Consider the following 20,887-nt stretch of genomic DNA (forward strand, 5'->3'; position numbering starts at 1 on the left):
CACGCCAGGATGATGCACCCTTTCTTCCACATCGGCCTCTCTAGGTCCAGCCAAGTCCTGGAGTGCCAGGCCAGGGAAGATGACCAGCCTTCCCAGACAGGCCACGCGCTCAAGTACTAGGCTCGGGAAGCTTCACCCATTCTTCAACAGCTCCCAGGCAGCAGAAATGTGACCTCTCTTCCACGGCTGACCTCCCCTTGGCCGGCCAGGTGCTGGGGTGCCAAGCCAGGGAAACTGAGCCCCACTCTTCCAGTCTGGCCTACCTAGGGCCAGACAGGCCCTGGAGGTCAGGCTGGTAAACTATGTCCCCCTCTTCCACAGCTGGCCTCCCCAAGGCCAGATAGGCCCTAGGTAGCCAAGCGGAAAAGCTGCACCCACTCTTCCATGGCTGCCAAATATTACCAGATTAAAATATGGTAACCTACTTTTTACGTAGACAAATAGGGAAACTTATTCTTTACCTGTTACCATGAACATCTAAGATTCTAATGTAAATTTCTATTTGGTGGTAGAAATGTGCTCCAGAACAATTTCCCTTGCTCTGTTTCAGGTCATCAGTTTGGAATGTTTTGTTATAGTTCTTCACTCTTAAGCTTTCCTATGTAGGGCTGGAGAGATGGCTCAACAGTTAAGAGTACTTACTGCTATTGTAGAGGACCTGGGTTCAGTTCTCAGCACCCATATAGTGGCTCACAGCTGTCTCGCCATGTAGCCCTGGCTGGTCGCCTGAAATTGACCATATAGACCAGGCTGGCTTCAAACCCAGAGATCCATCTGCCACTGTGACTTAAATGCTGGAATTAAAGGCATGTGCAAGGAAGTATACATCAATGGTGATGGTTCTTGAGATTGTCTTATCATTAGACCTCTCCCGTCTCCCTTTCCCTACTTGGACCATGAGGTAAATATTCTTTACCACACATTACCATCACCATACTGTTCTGGCAAAGCAAAGGGCTAAGTTACTGGACTGAGCTCTCTGGAATCATGTGCCGAAAAACTATTTCTAACCTTTAGTATGATCTTGGATATGTGCACACATTGTTGCACAAGTCTGACTGATATAATTATTAAGAGTCATTATGTTCTTATAAACTGTATTAACTTTTTTCAGTTAAGAACCATTTTCTCTGAAAAAAAACATAAAAAAAGAGCCATTTTCTCTGATCATTTACATATGGTACTTTTGTAATCCCTTCTAATATGCCTTAGTCAGTGCACATATTTCTGGCATGAATGTTTAGGGCTTAATGTACTTACTTTGGGCATGTAGTATATACTCATGTATCAGTTGAGTTTATGCGTGGCATCCTTTTCATTCTGCACTAAATGAAACCCAGGCTGATACTTTGTTACCTGCAGCACTATAGAGACTTTGTAGAAAAAGCAGTTAATTAAAATGTAGCAGCCATATTGAAAAGTATATTAACTGTAAGTATACAACTTGTAATTATTTACTAATGCATGTAAATACATTCATTGTGCCAACATGCAGATTAAATTTAGAGTATTATCAAAACTCAGAGGTGCCTTTCTACCCTCTTCTATTGACTGCACTCTTTGGAGTATCCCATATATTAAAAAGCTATTGGACTGGGGCTGTAGCTCAATTGGTAGAGTGCTTCTTGGTGTGCGTAAAGCCCTGGGCTTAATCTCCATCGCTTCTATCTTAGGTTTACTATTGCTGTGATGAAACACCATGACCACAATCAACTTGGGAAGGAAAGGATTTATTTTGCCTTACAATGGAACTTCACTGTTTATTGAAGGATTTCAGGGCAGGAACTCAAACAGGGCAAAAATCTTGAAGCAGGACCTGATACATAGGCCATGAAGGAGTGCTGTCTACTGACTTGCTTCTTACAGCTTGCTCACCCTGCTTTCTTATAGAACCTAGCACCACTAGCCAAGAAGTAGCACTACCTTCAATCGTATTGGCCCTCTTACATTAATCACTCATTTTAAAAATGCCCTAAAGGCTTGCCTACAGCCCAATCTTATGGAGGCATTTTCTCAATTGAGGTTCCCTCTTCTCAGATATCTTTGGCTTGTATCAAGTTGACATAAAAAGTAGCCATCGCAGTCACCTAAACCAGGCAAGGTGGTACATACCTATAATCCTAGCACTTTGGAAGTATAGCCAGGAAGATCAGGACTTTAATGTTCCTACCTTCATAGCAAGTTCAAGACTAGTCAGTACTGCATATAACCATGTCTCCAAAAAATATAAAAAGAAGCTGTAACATTTACTCTGTTTTTCTTTATGACAAAATTGTGACATTAATCCATGATATGTAGATTGACTACATAAATATATTAGTAAGCTGTTTTAATTACTGTATATTTCATTGTGGTTTACTGATATTTTAATACTTTCCAGTTTTAGGTATGAATAATAACCCAAACATTTTTTGAACTTTCACATATATCTCTTTTGTATAATAATAGCTGAGTATTTAGTACATGTTGATATTTGCTTACCTATTTGTTTTAAATTGCTTGTGTTCTGGTGAAAATGCTTTAATATCTCCTGAGAAGATTACAATGCAAAAGAAAATGGATAACTGAAGAAATGTGATCCTGTGGGGTTTTGACACTTAACAAGTAAATACATATGTTTCTAGGAAAATCAAGCACATTTATATATATTGTTCAAAGCCAATTGGAAATTGTTTATTCCTAAATAATCACTTGTTCATTCAACACTATGTACATTGCTACATAGAGAAGGAAAAGAAGTGAAGCCTTGCCAGTGAGTTCATATTGCTTAATATTGGTTTCAATGAACTCTGTTTTGGCTAACTACTGATTCTGAATGACCAGTCTCTCTTTGAAAAGAGAAGGAAGAAAAAAAGGACATTTGAATTTAAACAAAATTAGTGTAAGTATGGCTCAGTAGTAGAGTACTTGTCTACCATGATCTAGGCCCCGGGTTCCATTCTTAGAACCAAAATGTAAGATAATTGACTAAAAAAAAGCTTGCAGGTTTTTACTACGAATAATTCATATAGCCAATGCGAAGAATAAAACAACTTATGATTGTGTTCTAGTCTGTAACTTTCAAAACTACCAGCAGAAATCTTGCTCGAGCCATGTGTATGAAGAATATCAAGCTTACTGTCATCATCATCATCGTATCGATTGTAAGTTTTTTCTCTTTAGTATATGAGCTTATTTTTCACTCTTTAAGGTTATGGGATTCTTATTTATTAATATTCTGAAATGGGCTACATTCACATTTTAATTGTAAAACACATGACTGGGAAATATCTTTTCTTGTGAAATCAGCATTAAGTATCATCTCCATTTAAACTCCTGTTTTCCTATAGAGAAGTTTTGTACAAAATGTGATAAGCAAAACTGTGGTTAAAGACATGGCTTAATGTTTAAAAGCACTTTTTCTATAAGCAAGAGGACCTGGGTCCAAATCTCCAACAGCCACCTAAAAGGCTAGGCATAGTCGTGCATGCCTGTAGCCCCAGCGTGTGTAGTGTGTACATGTAGTTCCTGGTAGCTTGTTGGCTAAGCAGCCTAACTGAAAAAGTGAACTTCTAATATGCTTGCATAGTGAGAGATCTGATCTCAAATAATAAATAGGAAAGCAGTAGAGGAAGACACTGGAGGTACTCTGGCTTTTGTATATACATTCACAAGTGTGCATACCCATGTACTACACACACACACAAAACACTTTTGTTATATAAAACTTTCAACTAATTTCATCTATACACAGAATTATATAGGAATTAATATGTAATTTCATCTATTCTACAAACATTTGTTAGCTAGGCGGTATGTGTTTTAGCATTGATCCAGTCTCATGATTGAAGCCCAGTGTGTTCATTCACTTGTGTGAAAGTTATTATGTAATTCTGAAACTGTACACATCCCACCATATATTTTGAAGCCAGCATCTTTATAACAGAAAATAATAAAATCTTTCCTCACAAGCAATCTTAGTTTTGCTATAGTTTCACTATTGGTTACGGTAGTGAAGAGCATTACTCTTCTAATAGCAGTAGAGTTTCTTTGATGTGTTCCTTGAACCTTGTGATAGAGTCATGTAAGTAAAATTGCCTTCTTTCTTCTTCCAGGTGTTCATCTATGTCATTGTGTCACCTCTCTGTGGAGGGTTTACATGGCCAACCTGTGTAAAGAAATAAAAAAGAAAACATTACCATTAACCAAGCATATAAGAGTGAAAGGAGAGAAAGGCAATCCATGTGACTCAGGCTTTTCACTATTTTTCGGAAATTATCTGCCAGTTCCTTTAATCTTCCTTTTGCTTTTTCTTGTCGTAATAGTATTATATGCATCTAGATTTATCTTTGTCTTCTCATATTGTTTAACAAACTTTACGTTGAACCATTATTTACAGGAATATCTTTGAAATGATATTTGTTTCTTTTGTTAAGTATAAACTTCTACTTAGAAAGACATTTTTTGTTTTTAACACACAAAGCTTTTGCCAAGGTGGAAACCACCAATCTTATAATTTGTCTGCTAAAACTGTCTAGGAATTTTCTGTGCTCACACAAAATTATTGGGAGATTGATTGTATTGCTAACATATCATTTTAGTCTCTTTCGTTATGGGAGAGTTTTAGGTGCTTCAAAGTCATATAGAATATTTTGGGAATTGTAATGAATTGTTGGTGCTGCTTATATCCAGGAGCCCATACAAGTGATGTATTTAGTGTTTTTATTTTAATAAGGTGGGAAACATTTTGCTAGCCGATTAGAAGCACAAGAATTATCCTTGTCCTCCCAGCATTTACTTTCTTAAATAAAGTTTAGTGCATTATTCATTCATACTGCAGATAGTTTAATATCTTCTGCTTCTCCATTACAAAGTCGAACTGAGAAAATGAATTAAATAAGTTGAGAATTGTGGGTTTTAGATATTATTTTTCTTCTGTGCATAATTGGGACAAACATATTTTTAATAAAATTCATAACAGGAAACGGGAGGCAGATATTTCTAACTCATCAAAGAAAAAGAAGGGAACCACAATAAAAGGGCCAGCATTGTAGCCTCACAAAATGCAGTCATGTGGGAAGTTTTTTTTTTTCCATTCTGGGAAAAGCCCAAAATGAATACAATCAGAAGTCAACTCCAGGATTTGGATTTAACTTCTGTTGAATAATAGTTTGATCTTTCTTTGTGGTTTAACAAATTCTTTAATCTAATTTTGAATAGTTGTAAAGCTGAAAGAGAATAGACAGTACAATGATATAGTACAAAATATCTTAACATAAATCTATTATAGAATAAGAAAGTCTGAATGTTATGATGCTTCATCTACTCTGGCATCAGTAATTTAGTAGTTGGTATCTATCTGAAATGAAAACATTTTTGCCCGAGATGTAATTGCATTTATTTATCCATAGGTGAAATTAAATAGAAGTGATATTGCATTTTACTCTTTTCTCAATGAAACAATGAACTAGTGTTTTGGACTCATCCAACTGTTTAGCCTAGTCATGTGCCTTGAATATGTATGTATGTGTCCTATAATCAGACCCTTGGTACCTCTTCTTCTATTTTCATGCTATTTGTTTGATTTATTTGATACACCTAATGCACATAGGAAATCTTTGGTTCATCATGCGTAACACAATTTTTCCAGACATTTTTATGAGCACTAATTCATAGTAATTATATAATTATTTCCTATTAGGAAATACATTCATTCTCCAAAAAAATTTGACATTCCCAAGTAATAACTTAAAGGCTTAAAATTTATTTCCTTTTCTTATACACACTAGAATAAAATTAATGTGCATGTTATAGGGATTAATTACTTAAGCGTTCCTTTCTCTATTTATGTATAAGGATGCTTTTTACGGCATATTTCTCATTGTAAATGATGCACAAATTGAAAACATTAATAAAAGTTAATACATTGAGTTTCTTGTTTTAGAAGTTCTTACTTTAGTTATATGTAAAGACATTTAAACATGGTGTTTGGAGAAAAATAATTTTATTTATGTTGAAATACTGAGTGTAGCATGAATAATAAAAACCCAGAGACAGAAATTGGGGTTCAGCTTGAAGGTCAGAAAAGCAAAACAGCCAGCCACTGGCTCTTACCTCTACCGCAGTCCAAAATGGTGATCCTGCCTCCAAGAATCTCAGAATGAGACTGTGTCTGTGAGCTGTCCCATCCCATTTTATAATCCTCCCTAGGGCTATGATTAATGTTGTGTACCATTGGGATTAAAGGCATGCATTGCCTGATTTCTTTGGCAAACTGGTGTGGCTTCTGGGATTCAAGGTATGTGTTACCACTGCCTGGTCTATAAGACTGACCAGTGGGGCTGTTTTACTCTCTGATCTTCAGGTAGACTTTATTTATCAAAATAAAAATGAAATATCACTACAACTGAAAAGTGTGACCTAATTCTTCTCTGTGAAGATTTAAAGCATAGAGTTTAATTCCAGAAACCATAAGATGAAAATAAAAAATAACTAAAAAAGAGGGTATGTAGCCCACCATGCTGAAAGTATCCAAAACTATCATCCTTAGCTGGGACAGTCTATCATCCATAGACTCAAACACACACACACACACACACACACACACACACACACACACACACCACATGCCAAGTTGTAAATAGCATGTTGAATGTTACAGAAGGGAAAATGAGACTTTTTTAATTGAGAGTTTGTTTATTAAACAATATAACAAAATGTTTGGTTTGTCAGGATAAGGGAGCAAGGTTAAAATTTACCATTACTCGGGATTACTTAGAGTTAGGTATTAGAATTAGGGGGTTAGAGTGTTGGGTGTAACAATTAGGGTTGTTAGGGTTAGAGGGTTAGGGTTAGCAGAACTCAGCAGCAGCAAAAGGGTTTAGGGTTAGAGGTAAGGGTTAGAGAGGGTTTTGGGTTAGGGTTCAGGTTGGGTTAGGGTTAGGATTTAAACTTTGAGTTCAGGTTCAGGTTGGTTATGGGGTTAGGGTACTCAGGGTTAGGCTAGGATTAGGGTTAAATGTTAGGGTTTTTAACCATGGGCATGCCCAACGGCAAGGACCAGGGCTGCATGGGGCTGCTCAAGGAGCCCATGGATGCCTATCTGCCCAAACTCGGCTTGTATCAGAAATTGGTTGCAAAGAACGGGTTTTACTTGTTCAGAGCTGTAGCTAGCAGGTATTGTATTCTCCGTCTTGCCATGTGGAAGTTGGAATGGCCTGTATTCACTACCTTTGAGAGGACAGAGAGAAATTTGAAGCATTTATAGAGCATCATTTGAAGAATATTTAAAACGTTTGGAAAACCCATAGGAATGGGTAGGACAAGTGGGTAGAAAGTCCCCTTTCTCTTATGTACAGGAAAGATTTTGGAATATATCAGGTGCCAAATATTTCTCACAAGTAACTGATAATAATTTTCCTGAAAAGGTGTTACTGTGTTTTTCAAATGGAAATGATGATATTTCCTATCCTATAACAAACATAAAAATAGTTCTGTGATGTGTCAGTCTCTCCTTTATGAATTGCTGTAAGAAAAGGTATTTAAAACTGATGTTAGTAAAATCATGATGGGACTAGAAACATCTGAAGTGACTGGTGAAAGCAATAGTGAAATGTGAGATTTTGAGGATGATAGCTGCAAGAGAAAGAGTACTGCTGCTACTGATGTGAATGGAATTAGGTCTTGGGGCAGGGAGAACCCAGAGAAAAATGAAAACATGGCTGACCTTCCTCTGTTCAGAAAGGTTCTTCTTAAGTGGTTCAACCCAGCAGTCTATAGAAATGAAATTTGGATGAAGTCCAAACAAGTTAAAAAATGTGATTATTTCATTGCTGCTACATTACAATATGAAGTTGGAGATAAATGCCATATTAAATTGGATCATAACGGAAAATTTTCTAATGCAGATATTCATGACTTTCACTCTAAGAATGTGAAAAAAAAACATAAACCAAAGAACCTTAAGACACTTCCCCCAGAAATCTGGAACATAGTATCAGGAAAGAAAGTGAAAAAAACCAATTCAGGTATGGATTACAGTGTGCCAAAGCAGGACTGGCCAAGCCCTGGAGAGCCAGGCAAGGGAAGATGTGCCCCCTCTTCCATGGCTAACCTCCCCTGTGTCAGTGAAGCCTTGGGCTGCTGGCTTCCTGGAGTGCTAGGCCAGGGAATATGCACTGCCTCATCCAGGGCCGGCCTCACCAGGGACAATCAGGCCCTGGGATGCCAGGCCAGGGAAGATGTGACCACTCTTTCAGGGCTCCCAAGCCAGGGTCACTGTACCCCTCTTCAATGGCTGGCCTCCCCATGGGAGACCCTGGCCTCCCCATGGGAGACCCTGGGGTGCCAGGCTGGGGAAATGTAATGGGAGCCTTAAAGTTCTAGCCTTCAAGTCTTCCATGCAGGGTTCAATTAAAGACACCACAATAACCTAAAAGATGAAGGTAAGTCACCAGTTTGAAATTATGATTAATAGAATGATTATTTATTTAAGGGGGAAAAACTTACAGATCACCGTCCCAGACAACAGCCCTCTGCACAATCAGGAAGGGAGCCTAGTCGCTGGAAGCAGAGCCGGAAACCAGAGTGAGCAGAGGGCAGTTGCTGCTTTTTTAAAGAGAGAGACCACACCCCAATGGGCTGGTATCTCAGCAGCTATTGGCTGAAGGAGCGGAAGGAGCTCCTGCAACACCTCCCCCTTTTGTTTAAGTAAGAGAGTTTTAAACGTACTACGATATTATATACAATAAGTACAAATAACCTATTCTAACTAGCTTAAGTCTTGTATAATAAATAATTTGGCCAAGTCATGAGAGGAAAGTAACTACATTTATATAGTCTTCAACCCCATCAAAGATCTGAGAAAGGAAATAATGTTACCTGAGTAATTAGGAAGTGCAATTAAACAACTTCCAAAACATGCAGCAAATCACAGAGACAACTAGCTATCTGGGCAATCACCCAAGGTCACGTTTGCAGCATTGAAGCAACCAACTTTGGCTAAAGCCTAACGTAACTGACATACTGTAGTAGTAGGAGCAGCGGGGCTGCGTCCCCAGCACCCGGCCGCCCACACGGCTAGCTTTACCCGAAATAATTACACGGAAACTGTATTCTTTTAAACACCGCTTGGCCCATTATATCTAGCCTTTTCTCGGCTAACTCTTGCACCTGGACTAGCCCATTTCTATTAATCTGTGTAGCCCACGAGCTGGCTTACCAGGAATGATCTTAACCTGCATCTGCCTGGAGTAGAAGAATCATGGCAACTCCTTGACTCAGCTTCTTTCTCCCAGACTTCTGTTCTGTTTACTCCTCCCACCTATGTTTTAACCTATGAGGGCCAAGCAGTTTCTTTATTGCTTAACCAATGAAATCAACAGATTGATATATGACACTCCCACATCAACATACCATTTTCAAAGGCAAGAAACTTGTCAAAACTATCTTATCCTGTCTTGGCAGGATATGACAGTCCTTTTTTATCCATTTATGGATACTCTGTATCTCTGTCAGTGGTTGAGGTATGGGCATTTCTTTGCCCAAGGGCCAGTTCTGCCAAGAAGAAAGGCTCCAGGTGGAGTGTCTTTGGTGCTCAACATTCTCTCGGGAATAGAGGTGTTGCCAGGAGCAATTGTGTCTCACCACCACGAAACTCTGAGTTAGATTAAAGGCCATTTTCTACAGCTCTCTGAAGAGGTTGAAGATTATCTATACTGAATATGATCTCTATGTATCTAAAAAACCTGATTGGTCTAATTATAAATAACAAACTTAGATGACTATTGATCTATATAATTCTCAATACCTATATAACTTAAAGACTAAGACAATAAACAACTGTGCAATAAATGAGGACAATATGACCTCCAAATATAAACATTGCAGTATGGTAAATATATCTCAATACATAAACAATATATAAGTATCTTAATCAGAGGTGGAAATATACACTGCAATATGGTAAATATACATATATCCATACAATATATATATATATATATATATATATCAACACATAAAAATGTTTTAAGCAGAGATAGAAGCATGCATGCATACAATAGTCAATATAATTTAACTTTGTATCAATATACAAGAATCGATACCAATATAATTGTCTAAAAACAATAACTCACAAGTACCAATCTATTATCCCATCATCCAATTATCCCTCTTTTTTTTCCAAAAAGATCCCTGAGCTTATAAAATTCCTCCCCCAACCCTCAATCATATACTAATTATAATCAACCCCTAAATGATGTCCCTAAACTCAAGGACAAACTTTACTGGGAGAGGCGACGTCGTCCTCTAGAATTACTTCCAGCTGTCATGGAGGTGACATTCTTTCTGGGGGATCCTGTGAAAGTAAAATGATGGTTAAATTTCAAGGTCAATGTCTTTTAAAGTTGCAAATAGTCTCTGAGTATTTTGTGCAGGTCTGGCCAGAATGTTGTACAAGATGTGCACCATTTCAGCTAAACAAGTTGGAACCTTCTTGTGCAGCTGGTACCCAAAACAGGTCTTGTAGTAGCACTATCAGTTTCATGACGTCATATAAACCAGGTGGAGCTGTTGTTATGGGGCCCCATCTTCTTCCTGGAAACTTCAAATATCACCGTAGGAAAAACTCATTGTTCATTGTGGAAAACTTAAACATTAATCATATAGACATAAACAGACATATATATATATGTATGTATATTCAATGAAAGGCATGATAGATATATTCAATGAAAGGTATGATAGATATGAAGAAAAGCAAAGATGTTTTCTAAACTCATATTTTTTTCTGTCCCATATCATGGCTCTTGACATGAGACAGAAACTCCAGAAACTCTGGGTTTTTCTCTTAACAACAGGCTTGGAATTAGAGAGGGACTGAACCAGAGTCCAACTCCAAAACCAGCTCTATAAATTTAGAAATATGGTTTAGTATATTTTACTTACAGAACCTATTCAGTATTCTTGATAGTCCCTTTTGGGCAGTTATTTTTCCATCTGTCAGTGTCCAAACATCCAGGGTCCCTTGAATTTTTTAAAGATGAGTGTTTTCCTGTGGAGATAAGAACAGAACCCTTCCCCCATTCTATATGTTTTTCTTACCACCCATATGAATATCATCCTTGTGGATTAGCTGTCATTTCTCCTTTCCAAGAGGTTTCTCCTCTTCAAATCGAACCTTTATTAATTTTGATGGTATCCACAATTTTTCTTCTCCTGTGGAAACAAGAGCAACACCCCTTCCCCAATGTAACACATCTCCTGGCTTCCATTGAGAGGTCAGCACATCTTTGAAATAAACTGGTTTATTTAGTTCAGCAGACTTTTCCATTATCCAATGTCTCTCTGCCACTGTTGTTCCTTTCTCATTAGTGTGAAAATTCAAGGTTAATAAAGCATTATGCAATCTATTTCTGGGGGTATTTTCCATCCCTTTCTGTTTGTTCAGCATATTCTTTATAGTATGATTTGATCTTTCTATAACCCCATTCTGCACCTGTGATTCCAAGACTTCAATTTTTTTCCTTCAAAGATAACATGTCCTCCTTAAACTTTTCATATAGATTCCCATCTTGGAGGTACATTCTGTCTGTTACCTTATCAAAACTTTGTGATAACATCTGAACATCAAATGCAACAGCCTGAACCCTTTCAGGTAACTTCCTAATACCCTTGGATATGGAGTCAATTTTGTCTATCATAGTATCCACTTGTTCAGATAACCTCTGATTTTCAATAATTTTAATCCTTTCAACTAGTTGTTCATTATTGGTCCGTAGAGATTGTATCCTTCTTAGGAGTGCCATATTCTTCCTTAATGATAGAATATGGAAAAGAAAACTGAAACCTAGTGACCAGTAAATTAAGGTATCCCAATAGTCATATAAACCTCACATGATATAATCCATTGTATTAGTAAACAAAGCAGTAAAATTTGCGTTGGAAACGAAAACTGCCATATTACTTATTATCCAGCAGGTGGCGCTGTTGCCAAGTTGTGACTAGAACTAGTTCTATTTAAATGTTTGCTTTGGTGATTTTATCAAGCCAGGTAAGTTAATAGCTAACCAAGTAATATAAAATATTGAAAAACAGTTAACATTTACAAATAACAATGATTCCTTTAACATTAGGTAACATTCTTAATACTTCAGAAATTGTTGTCTTATAAAATTATTATTTATGAAAGTAAAAATTACAAGCAGCATGTTTCTCAAAAGAAAGTGTGTTTATATTATGACATTATTAAATTTCAATTATTACATAAGATTCTAAAGTATAAAAACATATGTTCAGTGAGATGCAACAGTTGAAGAGATCCTGACAACCTGAGATCCAATTTTAGACCCACATGGTTAAAGGAGAGACTTAAGTTCTCCGGCCTTCACATGAGTATCATAGCATGAGAACATACAGAGACACAGACACATATACATACACCCCTAGAGATAAACACATGAATAACACAATTAAACATGGTAATAATTTTATAGAAATTCTAGGTCAAAATAATAATAAATTACATTGAAGATTTTTTTCAATCTCATAAGTTACAAATGTTTAAATAAACAGCTGAAAGAAAATACAAAACTTAACATTGCAACAATGGACTTTTTCATATACTATTGAAATTATATATGTGTGTGTATGTATACACACAAGTATATATGGACATTTATCATTTTAAAGGATAATTTTTTAGTTTAAATATATCAAAAAAAATTAATTAAATCTCAAGCTTACAGGTAGAAAACCTTAATTTTTAACTCAATAAAAATTTATTAAACTCATGTTCTCCCTCCTTCTGCTCCTCATTGGGACCTTGGGAGCTCAGTCCAGTGCTCCAGTGTGGGTCTCTGTCTCTATCTCCATGGGACCACGAGGGGTGCACCCACCCACTGAGACAGTGGAGCTGATCTACTGGGAGCTCACCAAGGCCAGCTGGACTGGGACTGAAAAAGCCTGGGATAAAACCGGACTCTCGGGAGGCAGAGGCAGGCGGATCTCTGTGAGTTCGAGACCAGCCTCGTCTACAAGAGCTAGTTCCAGGACAGGCTCCAAAGCCACAGAGAAACCCTGTCTCGAAAAACCAAAAAAAAAAAAAAAAAAAAAAAAAAACCGGACTCTCTGAGCATGGCGAACAATGAGGGCTGCTGAGAACCCAAGGACAATGGCACGGGGTTTTGATCCTACTTCATGTTCTGGCTTTGTGGGAGCCTAGCCAGTTTGGATGTTCACCTTCCTAGACATGGACGGAGGGGGCAGGACCTAGGACTTACCACAGGGCAGGGAACCCTGACTGCTCTTTGGATTGGAGAGGGAGGGGGAGGGGGAGTGGGGGGAGGGGGAGAAGAGTGGGAGGAGGGGGAGGGAAATGGGAGGCTGGGAGGAGGTGGAAACTTTTTTTTTCTTCTTTTCTCAATAAAAAAAAATTTATTAAAAGTATTATCACATAGTTTTCTTTGATTATAACAGCCTGAAAGTATTATAAAAAGCCTTATTTTATCATGGTCACAGTAACATGTTATTTTAAATAAGATGTAATATTAAAATATGACTAAATAATTTTTTTAAAAAAAGCACTTTAATTTGTAGATGAAGGGTACTTTTATGACACAATCACTTGCCTAGCATGTTTTCTTTGAATGTTACTCTTTTTTTTATTTTTCCATTCAATTATTTACACTTCCTCCCCTCCTCCCAATCCCCTCCTTTTCCCACACATCCCCCCTTCCTCCCCCTCCCTGCTTGAGAGAGGGCAGGGAACCCTGCCCTGTGGGAAGTCCAAGGCCCTGCCCCCTATATCCAGGCCTAGGGAGCTATGCATCCATATAGACTAGGGTCCCAAAAAGCCAGAACATGCCATAAAAACAAGTCCCAGTGCCTTTATCAATGGCTTCTCAGTCAGCCCCCATTGTCAGCCACAATCAGAGAGTCCTGTTTGATCACATGCTCAATCAGATCTGGTTGAGCTAGATTTGGTGAGCTCCCTTTAGAACAAGTAACTAAATAAATTTTTGCAGAGTATAATTTATCCAGGGGCTAAATGACTAACGGAAAATAGACATAAATATTCAATGTGGGATGTCCTTTTTAATATGTGTTGTTTTTATTGGTTGATGAATAAAGTTGTTTCAGCCAATGGATTAGCAGAGTAAAGCCAGACTGGTAATCTGAACAGAGAGACAGACGGGGGGGGGGGGGAGAGAGAGAGAGAGAGAGAGACAGAGAAGATGGAGTAAAAGAGATGCCATGCCAAAGGAGAAAGATGCCAGAACATTATTGGCAAGCCACAGCCTTGTGCAATAAATAGATTAATAGAAATGGGTTAATTTAAGATATAAACAATAACTAGGATATTTCTTAGCTGTTGGCTAAACAGTGTTGTTGTTAATATAGTTTCTATTTGATTATTCAATTCTGTGTGGCCAGGAAATGAAAGTCCAGTCTACAATTACAAAAATAAATATATTTAATTGAGATTTTATTATAATGGAGTCACTAATAGTACTCATTAATTGTATTAAATATTACCTTTCACATTACAGAGTACAGTAAGATAATTAGTGATGGGGTCTATGTATGGATGGATGCATGTACACATTTCTTCATATATATGCTTCCCTGTGTGCATGCAGACTCTCATTTCTTCAAAACATTCAGAATAAGGTAGAGGAAGTACTTGTTCTCATACCCACCCAACAAAAACATATTTTTCCAAAGTTTCCAATCAGTAAGCCATTTTTTACAAAAGGAGCAAATTCTACACTTTAAAACATCAATGAAAACGAAAGCACTTGAACAACATTTATATTTCTCAGTCTTTGATCCATTTGGACTTGAGTTTTGTGCATGGTAATAGATATGGGTCTATTGTCATTCTTCTACATGTTATTATCCAGCTAGGCCACCACCATTTGTTAAAAATGTTTTTTTCCATTTGATATTGTTTGCCTCTTTGTCAAAAATCAGGTTTTCAAAGACGTATGGATTAGTATCCGGGTCTTCAATTTGGTTCCATTGGACCTCCTGTCTGTTTTTATATAAATACCAGGTTATTTTGTTGTTTTATTTTAAACCTTGCTATTGACATGATTTTTTAATGAAATTCTGAGGCCTTCAGTACATTTCCATCCAATAATTTCTGCATTACCTTGTGCTAAAGGGTCTGGCAGACTTCTATGGGGTCAAAGGTCTGTTATACATATGGGATGATTCCTATTCCTAAATATTTCTTGTAAATGAATAAATAATAATGTTGATTTTGTATCATTTTGTAAAAATTCAGTGATTTTAATATGCAAAAAAACTTTCTGCATATTGCAAGTCAGTAACTATATTGAAAGTTTTTGTAAAATCTATTAACAGCATGAGAATAGCATATAAGTCTTTCTTTTGGACTGAATCATAAGGGTTTTGATTCAGTTTAATTTTCTGATTTTTCGCCTGTCTTTCTTTATTTATTTTCATCAGTACAGAATGAAGGTGCCCCAGTTATTGGTGTTTCTCATAAAATGCATGGAAGGGTCTAGTAGATCTCTTTATAATTTGAAATATTTTGCCTTTGAGATATTTTTTCTTAGTCTCTTTAAAAATTACTAAATGTTCCTTGAAAGGGTTCACATTCTGCCCATAATTTGTCAATTTAATCATTATTCATAGGTACTATACTTTCTGCTGGGTCAATTCCTGATAATTGATAAAGTTGCAATTTTTCTTTTAGAATTACTCAGAGATATTTTCCACATAAGTTTTTAGTTTTTTTAATTCTGTTTATGTGGTATTAAGATCCTTTCTTAAAGAATTTTATTCCTCTGCATTAAAATTCCTGTAAGGAATGCTTAGAGGGTAACATGACCAGAGTTCAATTAAGCTACAGATCCATACAAAGCACATGTGCATTCTGCAATTTCTCTTTAATCAAAGTCAATTCTCTCTCAAATTCAACTGATAATTCTCTTGGACTATATAATTCCTTGTCATTGACTAAGGTTTTGAGAAAATTACAGCGTGCATTTTATTTCTAGTCCAATAGTAGGCCATAGATAAACAATATCTCCTAACAATCTTTGAAAGTCATTAAGACTCAGCAATCAATTGATGCTAATTGAAACTTTTTTAGTCTAATTTTCTATAGACCTATTTTATATCCTCTATAATTAATAGAATCTCCTTTTTGTATATTTTTTCAGGAAAATTTGTCATCCCCAAAAAGAAAAATTATCTGTACTTCTTCAAACATTCTTTATAAATTATCTATATTTGAGTCAACTAGTAAAATATCATTAATATAATGGTAAATTATAGATTGAGAAATTGCTTATGTATTATTTCCAATGACTGACTTACAAAATATTGTCATAGGTTGAGGCTATTTAACATTCACTTTGGGCGAATCTTCTGTTGTCTGAGGTTTTTTGTCCTGCCCGGTTTCCACAGTCATTAAGTTCCAAAGAAAACACACAAAGGTCTACATTAGTTATAAAACTGATTGCCTCATTAGCTCAGGCTTCTTATTAACTCATAACTTGTATTAGCCCATTATTCTTGTCTATGCTAGCCACGTGACTTGGTACCTTATTCAGTGAAGCAGTCACATATTGCTTCTTCGGTGGCAGGGTCACAACTGCAAAAGAATGGGCTTCCTTCTTTCCAGAGTTCTCCTGTTCTTATTGACCCACCTCTATTTCCTGTCTGGTTGTCCCACCTATACTTTCTGCCTGGCTACTGGCCAATAGGCATTTATTTAAAATCTAATTGACAGAATACAGACCATTTCCCCACCGTTATTTTAAGTGTTGATATCTCTTAGCAGGCTAAGAATTATTATAAGTAGTCATCATGAAGACAAAATTTTCTCTGTCTTTTCCTTGTAAAGGTATAGTGAAAAAACAATATTTTAAATCAAAAAACATTATAAAGTCATCCTTTAGATAATACTGAAGGCAAAGGAATTTGGCACAATGGAGAACCCACTGGCTAAATCACTCCATTAATAGCACTTAGGCTTGTTGCCACTCTCCATTTCCAATGTTTCTTTTTAACAACAAATACAGGAAAATTTCAAGGACTAGTTGATTTTTCAATATGCTGATTATTGGCCTGCTCCTGTGCTGTTATTTTAAGTGTTGCTATTTATTTGTTGCTAAAGGCCATTGCTTAACCCATACAGGTTTTCCTGTAAACCTTTAAAGGTAGGGCTGTAGGTGTCTTTCATGTATCAGCAGCTCTTATGCTTTGTTCTTGTACAACCTGAATGGTCCATGACTGTTCTTTATAATGCCTTCTAATATATTTTTTCCATAATATACATTAATTTATGGTTTGTTTCTGAGATTAGAGGAAAGTTAATCTGAGTATTTCATTGTTGTAACAAATAGCATCTCCTTAAGTTTATTGCTGTTATCCACAAGTGGCTATAATTTTCCTCTCTGTCCTCTATTCCTATACATTTGATCCATCCTGTGCTCTGTTTTACCTGAAATAAATTTCCAATTCTTAAAAGTTGAACATTTACCTCCTGAAGAGGCCAATTTGAATGCCAAGATTCTGGTGCAATTAATGTCATATCTCTATCTGTGTCTACAAGGCCTTCAATGACAATGTCATTTATTCATAGATTTTAATTTTCATCTTTGTTCATATATAGAAGTTAGACAAAATATTTGCTTTATGGTTTTTCCTGAATTTTAGTTCTCTCCTCCATAGCTTTTCTATCATCCAGAGCAGTATGGTTTCTTATTACAGGCACTAGGTTCTTTACTTGCTCTAGGAAGGAATTTCCTCCATGATTACAGGAAATGACTGAACCTAATTTGGCCTGGGGGCCTGCAAGAGGCCCCTCAAGGAGTTTCCCAAAAGGAAAGCATTACCTTGACTGACCCTTATTGACATACTTTCATTGGTCTAATATATGACTTTGCCACAACTTCTGCATAATCCAGAAGGGACACACATTCTGTTTGAAATATGCTTAGAAACAATATTGTTTATAGGAACATCCTGTCTACAATTTCCTTTTAGGTGATCATGTTTATTACAATTGAAACCCTTGACATTTTGATTTTTATTCAAACCCCTGAAAATCACCTCTCCTATCCATTAATCATCATGGTCATGAGATTCAACATTGATTATATCTTAGGTCCATTCCTCCATGGGTGCTGATCTATCTTTAATGAACTAATGATCTTTTTGGATTTTGCACTGGTATTTTAAAAGGTCAGAGATTCAATTATTATTTATCCAGCTTCTGAATCTGGTGGTTTTCTATTTATTGCTGAAGTTAATCTTAAGAAATCTGTGATGACTTTCTTTAGGCACTATATAACTTTAGTAAATAACTCATTTTTTTTCTGACTCCTACAATTTTGTCTCAAAAATTTAAAGCTTCTGTGTGACATAAATCCAGGACACAGTCATTATATAGAGGTTGCCTTTGTGCATCAACATATTCTCCGTCTCCAAGAAGTGGGTGACATGTGGAATTGTGCAGAAAAATGCCTGTGTGGTAGGGGCTACCCATGAAGGCAGAGCCAATGGGTCTAGGATAGGTCAGTCCTGTGGAAGTTGGAGCACAGATATCTGTGGAATTTGGACCTGTGGAGTTTGTTGCAAAGAGGCTGCAACAACAACAAAAAATATGAAGATCAGATGGAGGTTTTGGGAGAAAGAGATGGTGTGGGCTTCACCTCTGTAGGCTGTGACTATATTTGATTAATAAAGAAACTGTTTTGGGCCTATAGTAGAGCTATAGGGGAACAGAGCTAGTTGGGGAAAACTAAACTGAATGCTGGGAGAAAGAAGGCAGAGTCATTGAGAAACCATGTAGCCCCACGGAGACAGATGCCAGAACTTTACCCAGTAAACCACAGCATTGTGGTGATACACAGATTAATGGAGATGGGTTAATTTAAAATATGTGAGTTAGCCAGAAATATGCTTAAGCTATTGGCCAATAATATTGCAAATAACACAATTTTTCTGTGTTTATTATTGGACCAGGTGGGTCACCAACCTCCTACAGCAGAGAGAACAACCTAGACAGCTAGATGGTGACTCTGGTGGAAGTACCATGTGCAACTCCAGCATGCACCTTCAGCCTGTGCAGGTTACTGAAAAGACACAGGCCAGCAACTTTTTCATAAATTTGTGCCTTTATGTTGGGTGACATTTTATAGCACAAGTTTTAACAGGCGTCAATAATAAAAAGCCTGGAGTCAGATATAGGGAAAAAAGTTGAGAGATGAGAGAGATAAAGGAGCAAACCACAGTCACCGTACTACTCAACTTCCCAGCCAAAAAAAAGACTGAGCTCCTGTTTTCTTCCATCTTATCACTTCCTCTCTCCACCCAGACATATCACTGTCTGTACAGTCCTTCAGACATCTATTATCAACTAGTGGCTAGCTGTATCCTCTGATCTTCAGGCAAGCTGTATTTATACAAACAAGATATCACCACATGCAATGGCCTCAACAGAAAGCTTAGGTTTTTCAGGTAATGTTTTTTGGCTTTAACTAAGACAGCAGTGAAATGTCAAGTAAAACTTGGAGAAGCACTGTCAGCAACATCTCAAATTCATCATTTACAATTTTTAATCAAATTTTGATTGTTGCATATTCAGAAATATTTGAATGGTTGCAAAGTTCCCTGCAAAATTTACAAATTCATATGAATTCCTATGCCAGAGCTTAAGCAGCTGGCATCTAAAAGATGTAGTCAGAAAGTGAAGCAGTCGTGGTAGCACTGAAATAAATGATAAGGAGAAATGCTAGCCAGAGGTTACAAATCTTTGTTTGAACAATGTGAGTACATTTTAAGGATTCATACCTTCTAGTGATTCTAGCTAAGTGATACCATATTAAACATTTAAAACTTTGCTCATGAAGGACTGGAGTGAGAAGTCCCTACACCTTGTCTTGGCAACACAGTAGAGATGGCCAGTATGTTGTAGTTGAAGGGGAACCAGCCCTGAGGGTATGAGAATAGGAAACTAGCCCCAACTGTAGCTTATTGTTGCAAAGGTAAATTAGCCAGGGCAATGCTGGAGATCTCATCCTGATGGCGAGAACAGGAAAGCTCAGCAAACCCTGCAACCCACACCCAGAAGGTTTATAACATGGTCCTCCTAAACATCTACCCCATCTATGATCTGCTGGAGTGTTAAGGTACCTGACCTGCTCATCAAAGATGCAGGATCCCCACAACACAGGACAAAAACGCAATATCCAAGAAGAGTTTCACTGAGGGTCCAGAATTACTAGTGTAGTTGAAACCAGAGGCCTTGAACCAGACAAATAACTCTTTGCAATGAACACTGGCAAGTAAATATATACGGACAAAGGGTTTTATTGTGTGACTCACTGTGTCTCATTGCAGCTTCCGGGACAAGATCTTTAAATTTTTCCTTTTTCTCTTATACTTTGTCATTGATGAAAAATGCAGGGACAGAGGGCAGATGTGAAAGGATATAGAAATGAATTGGATCATGATTCATGATGTGAAAGTCATTTAATAAATAAAAAGTTAAAAAACATAAATAAAACTCTGATGACAGTTGATATGCCATCCCTATCATGGTAAAATCTAAACAAGATGATGGGAATACTCATTTGAGCTCTTGCAGGCGTTTAACTGGGTTTGTGAATTGTTTCTCTGCTCAGTTCTAACCTCAACAGGTTGTATAAATAATATATGATCAGTTTCTACGAAGGTAAATGGATGTAAAAACAGTAGTTTTGTGGTTTTTATAAGATGTAAAAGACCTATACATGCACGTGCACACATACGCATGAATTAAATAAATGTCAAAAGACCTGTAACATTAAAAATGCTAAAGACACTCAAAAGTACATGAGGAGAAATCCATGACAACTACTTTTAAACTTTGTGAATATATAAGTAG

The 20,887-nt window shown here is 36.9% G+C and overlaps 1 protein-coding gene across 4 annotated transcripts in view; it reads left to right on the plus strand.

The window, feature by feature from the left end:
* Positions 1-4,813, plus strand: part of LOC121437282 (vesicle-associated membrane protein 7) — a 44,604-nt gene extending 39,791 nt beyond the window's left edge. For all 4 annotated transcript variants that reach the window (XM_041637147.1, XM_041637149.1, XM_041637148.1 and 1 more), the window contains 2 exons: positions 3,051-3,143; positions 4,095-4,813. In XM_041637147.1, coding sequence (XP_041493081.1) covers positions 3,051-3,143; positions 4,095-4,163 — 162 coding nt within the window. In that variant the 3' untranslated portion in view covers positions 4,164-4,813. The remainder of the gene's footprint in view (positions 1-3,050; positions 3,144-4,094) is intronic.
* The last annotated feature ends 16,074 nt before the right edge of the window (positions 4,814-20,887 follow it).

This window comes from Microtus oregoni, unplaced genomic scaffold (genome assembly GCF_018167655.1).
Source record: "Microtus oregoni isolate MIOR12 unplaced genomic scaffold, Mior012 000050F_ref0000143, whole genome shotgun sequence".
Taxonomy (NCBI): Eukaryota; Metazoa; Chordata; class Mammalia; order Rodentia; family Cricetidae; genus Microtus; species Microtus oregoni.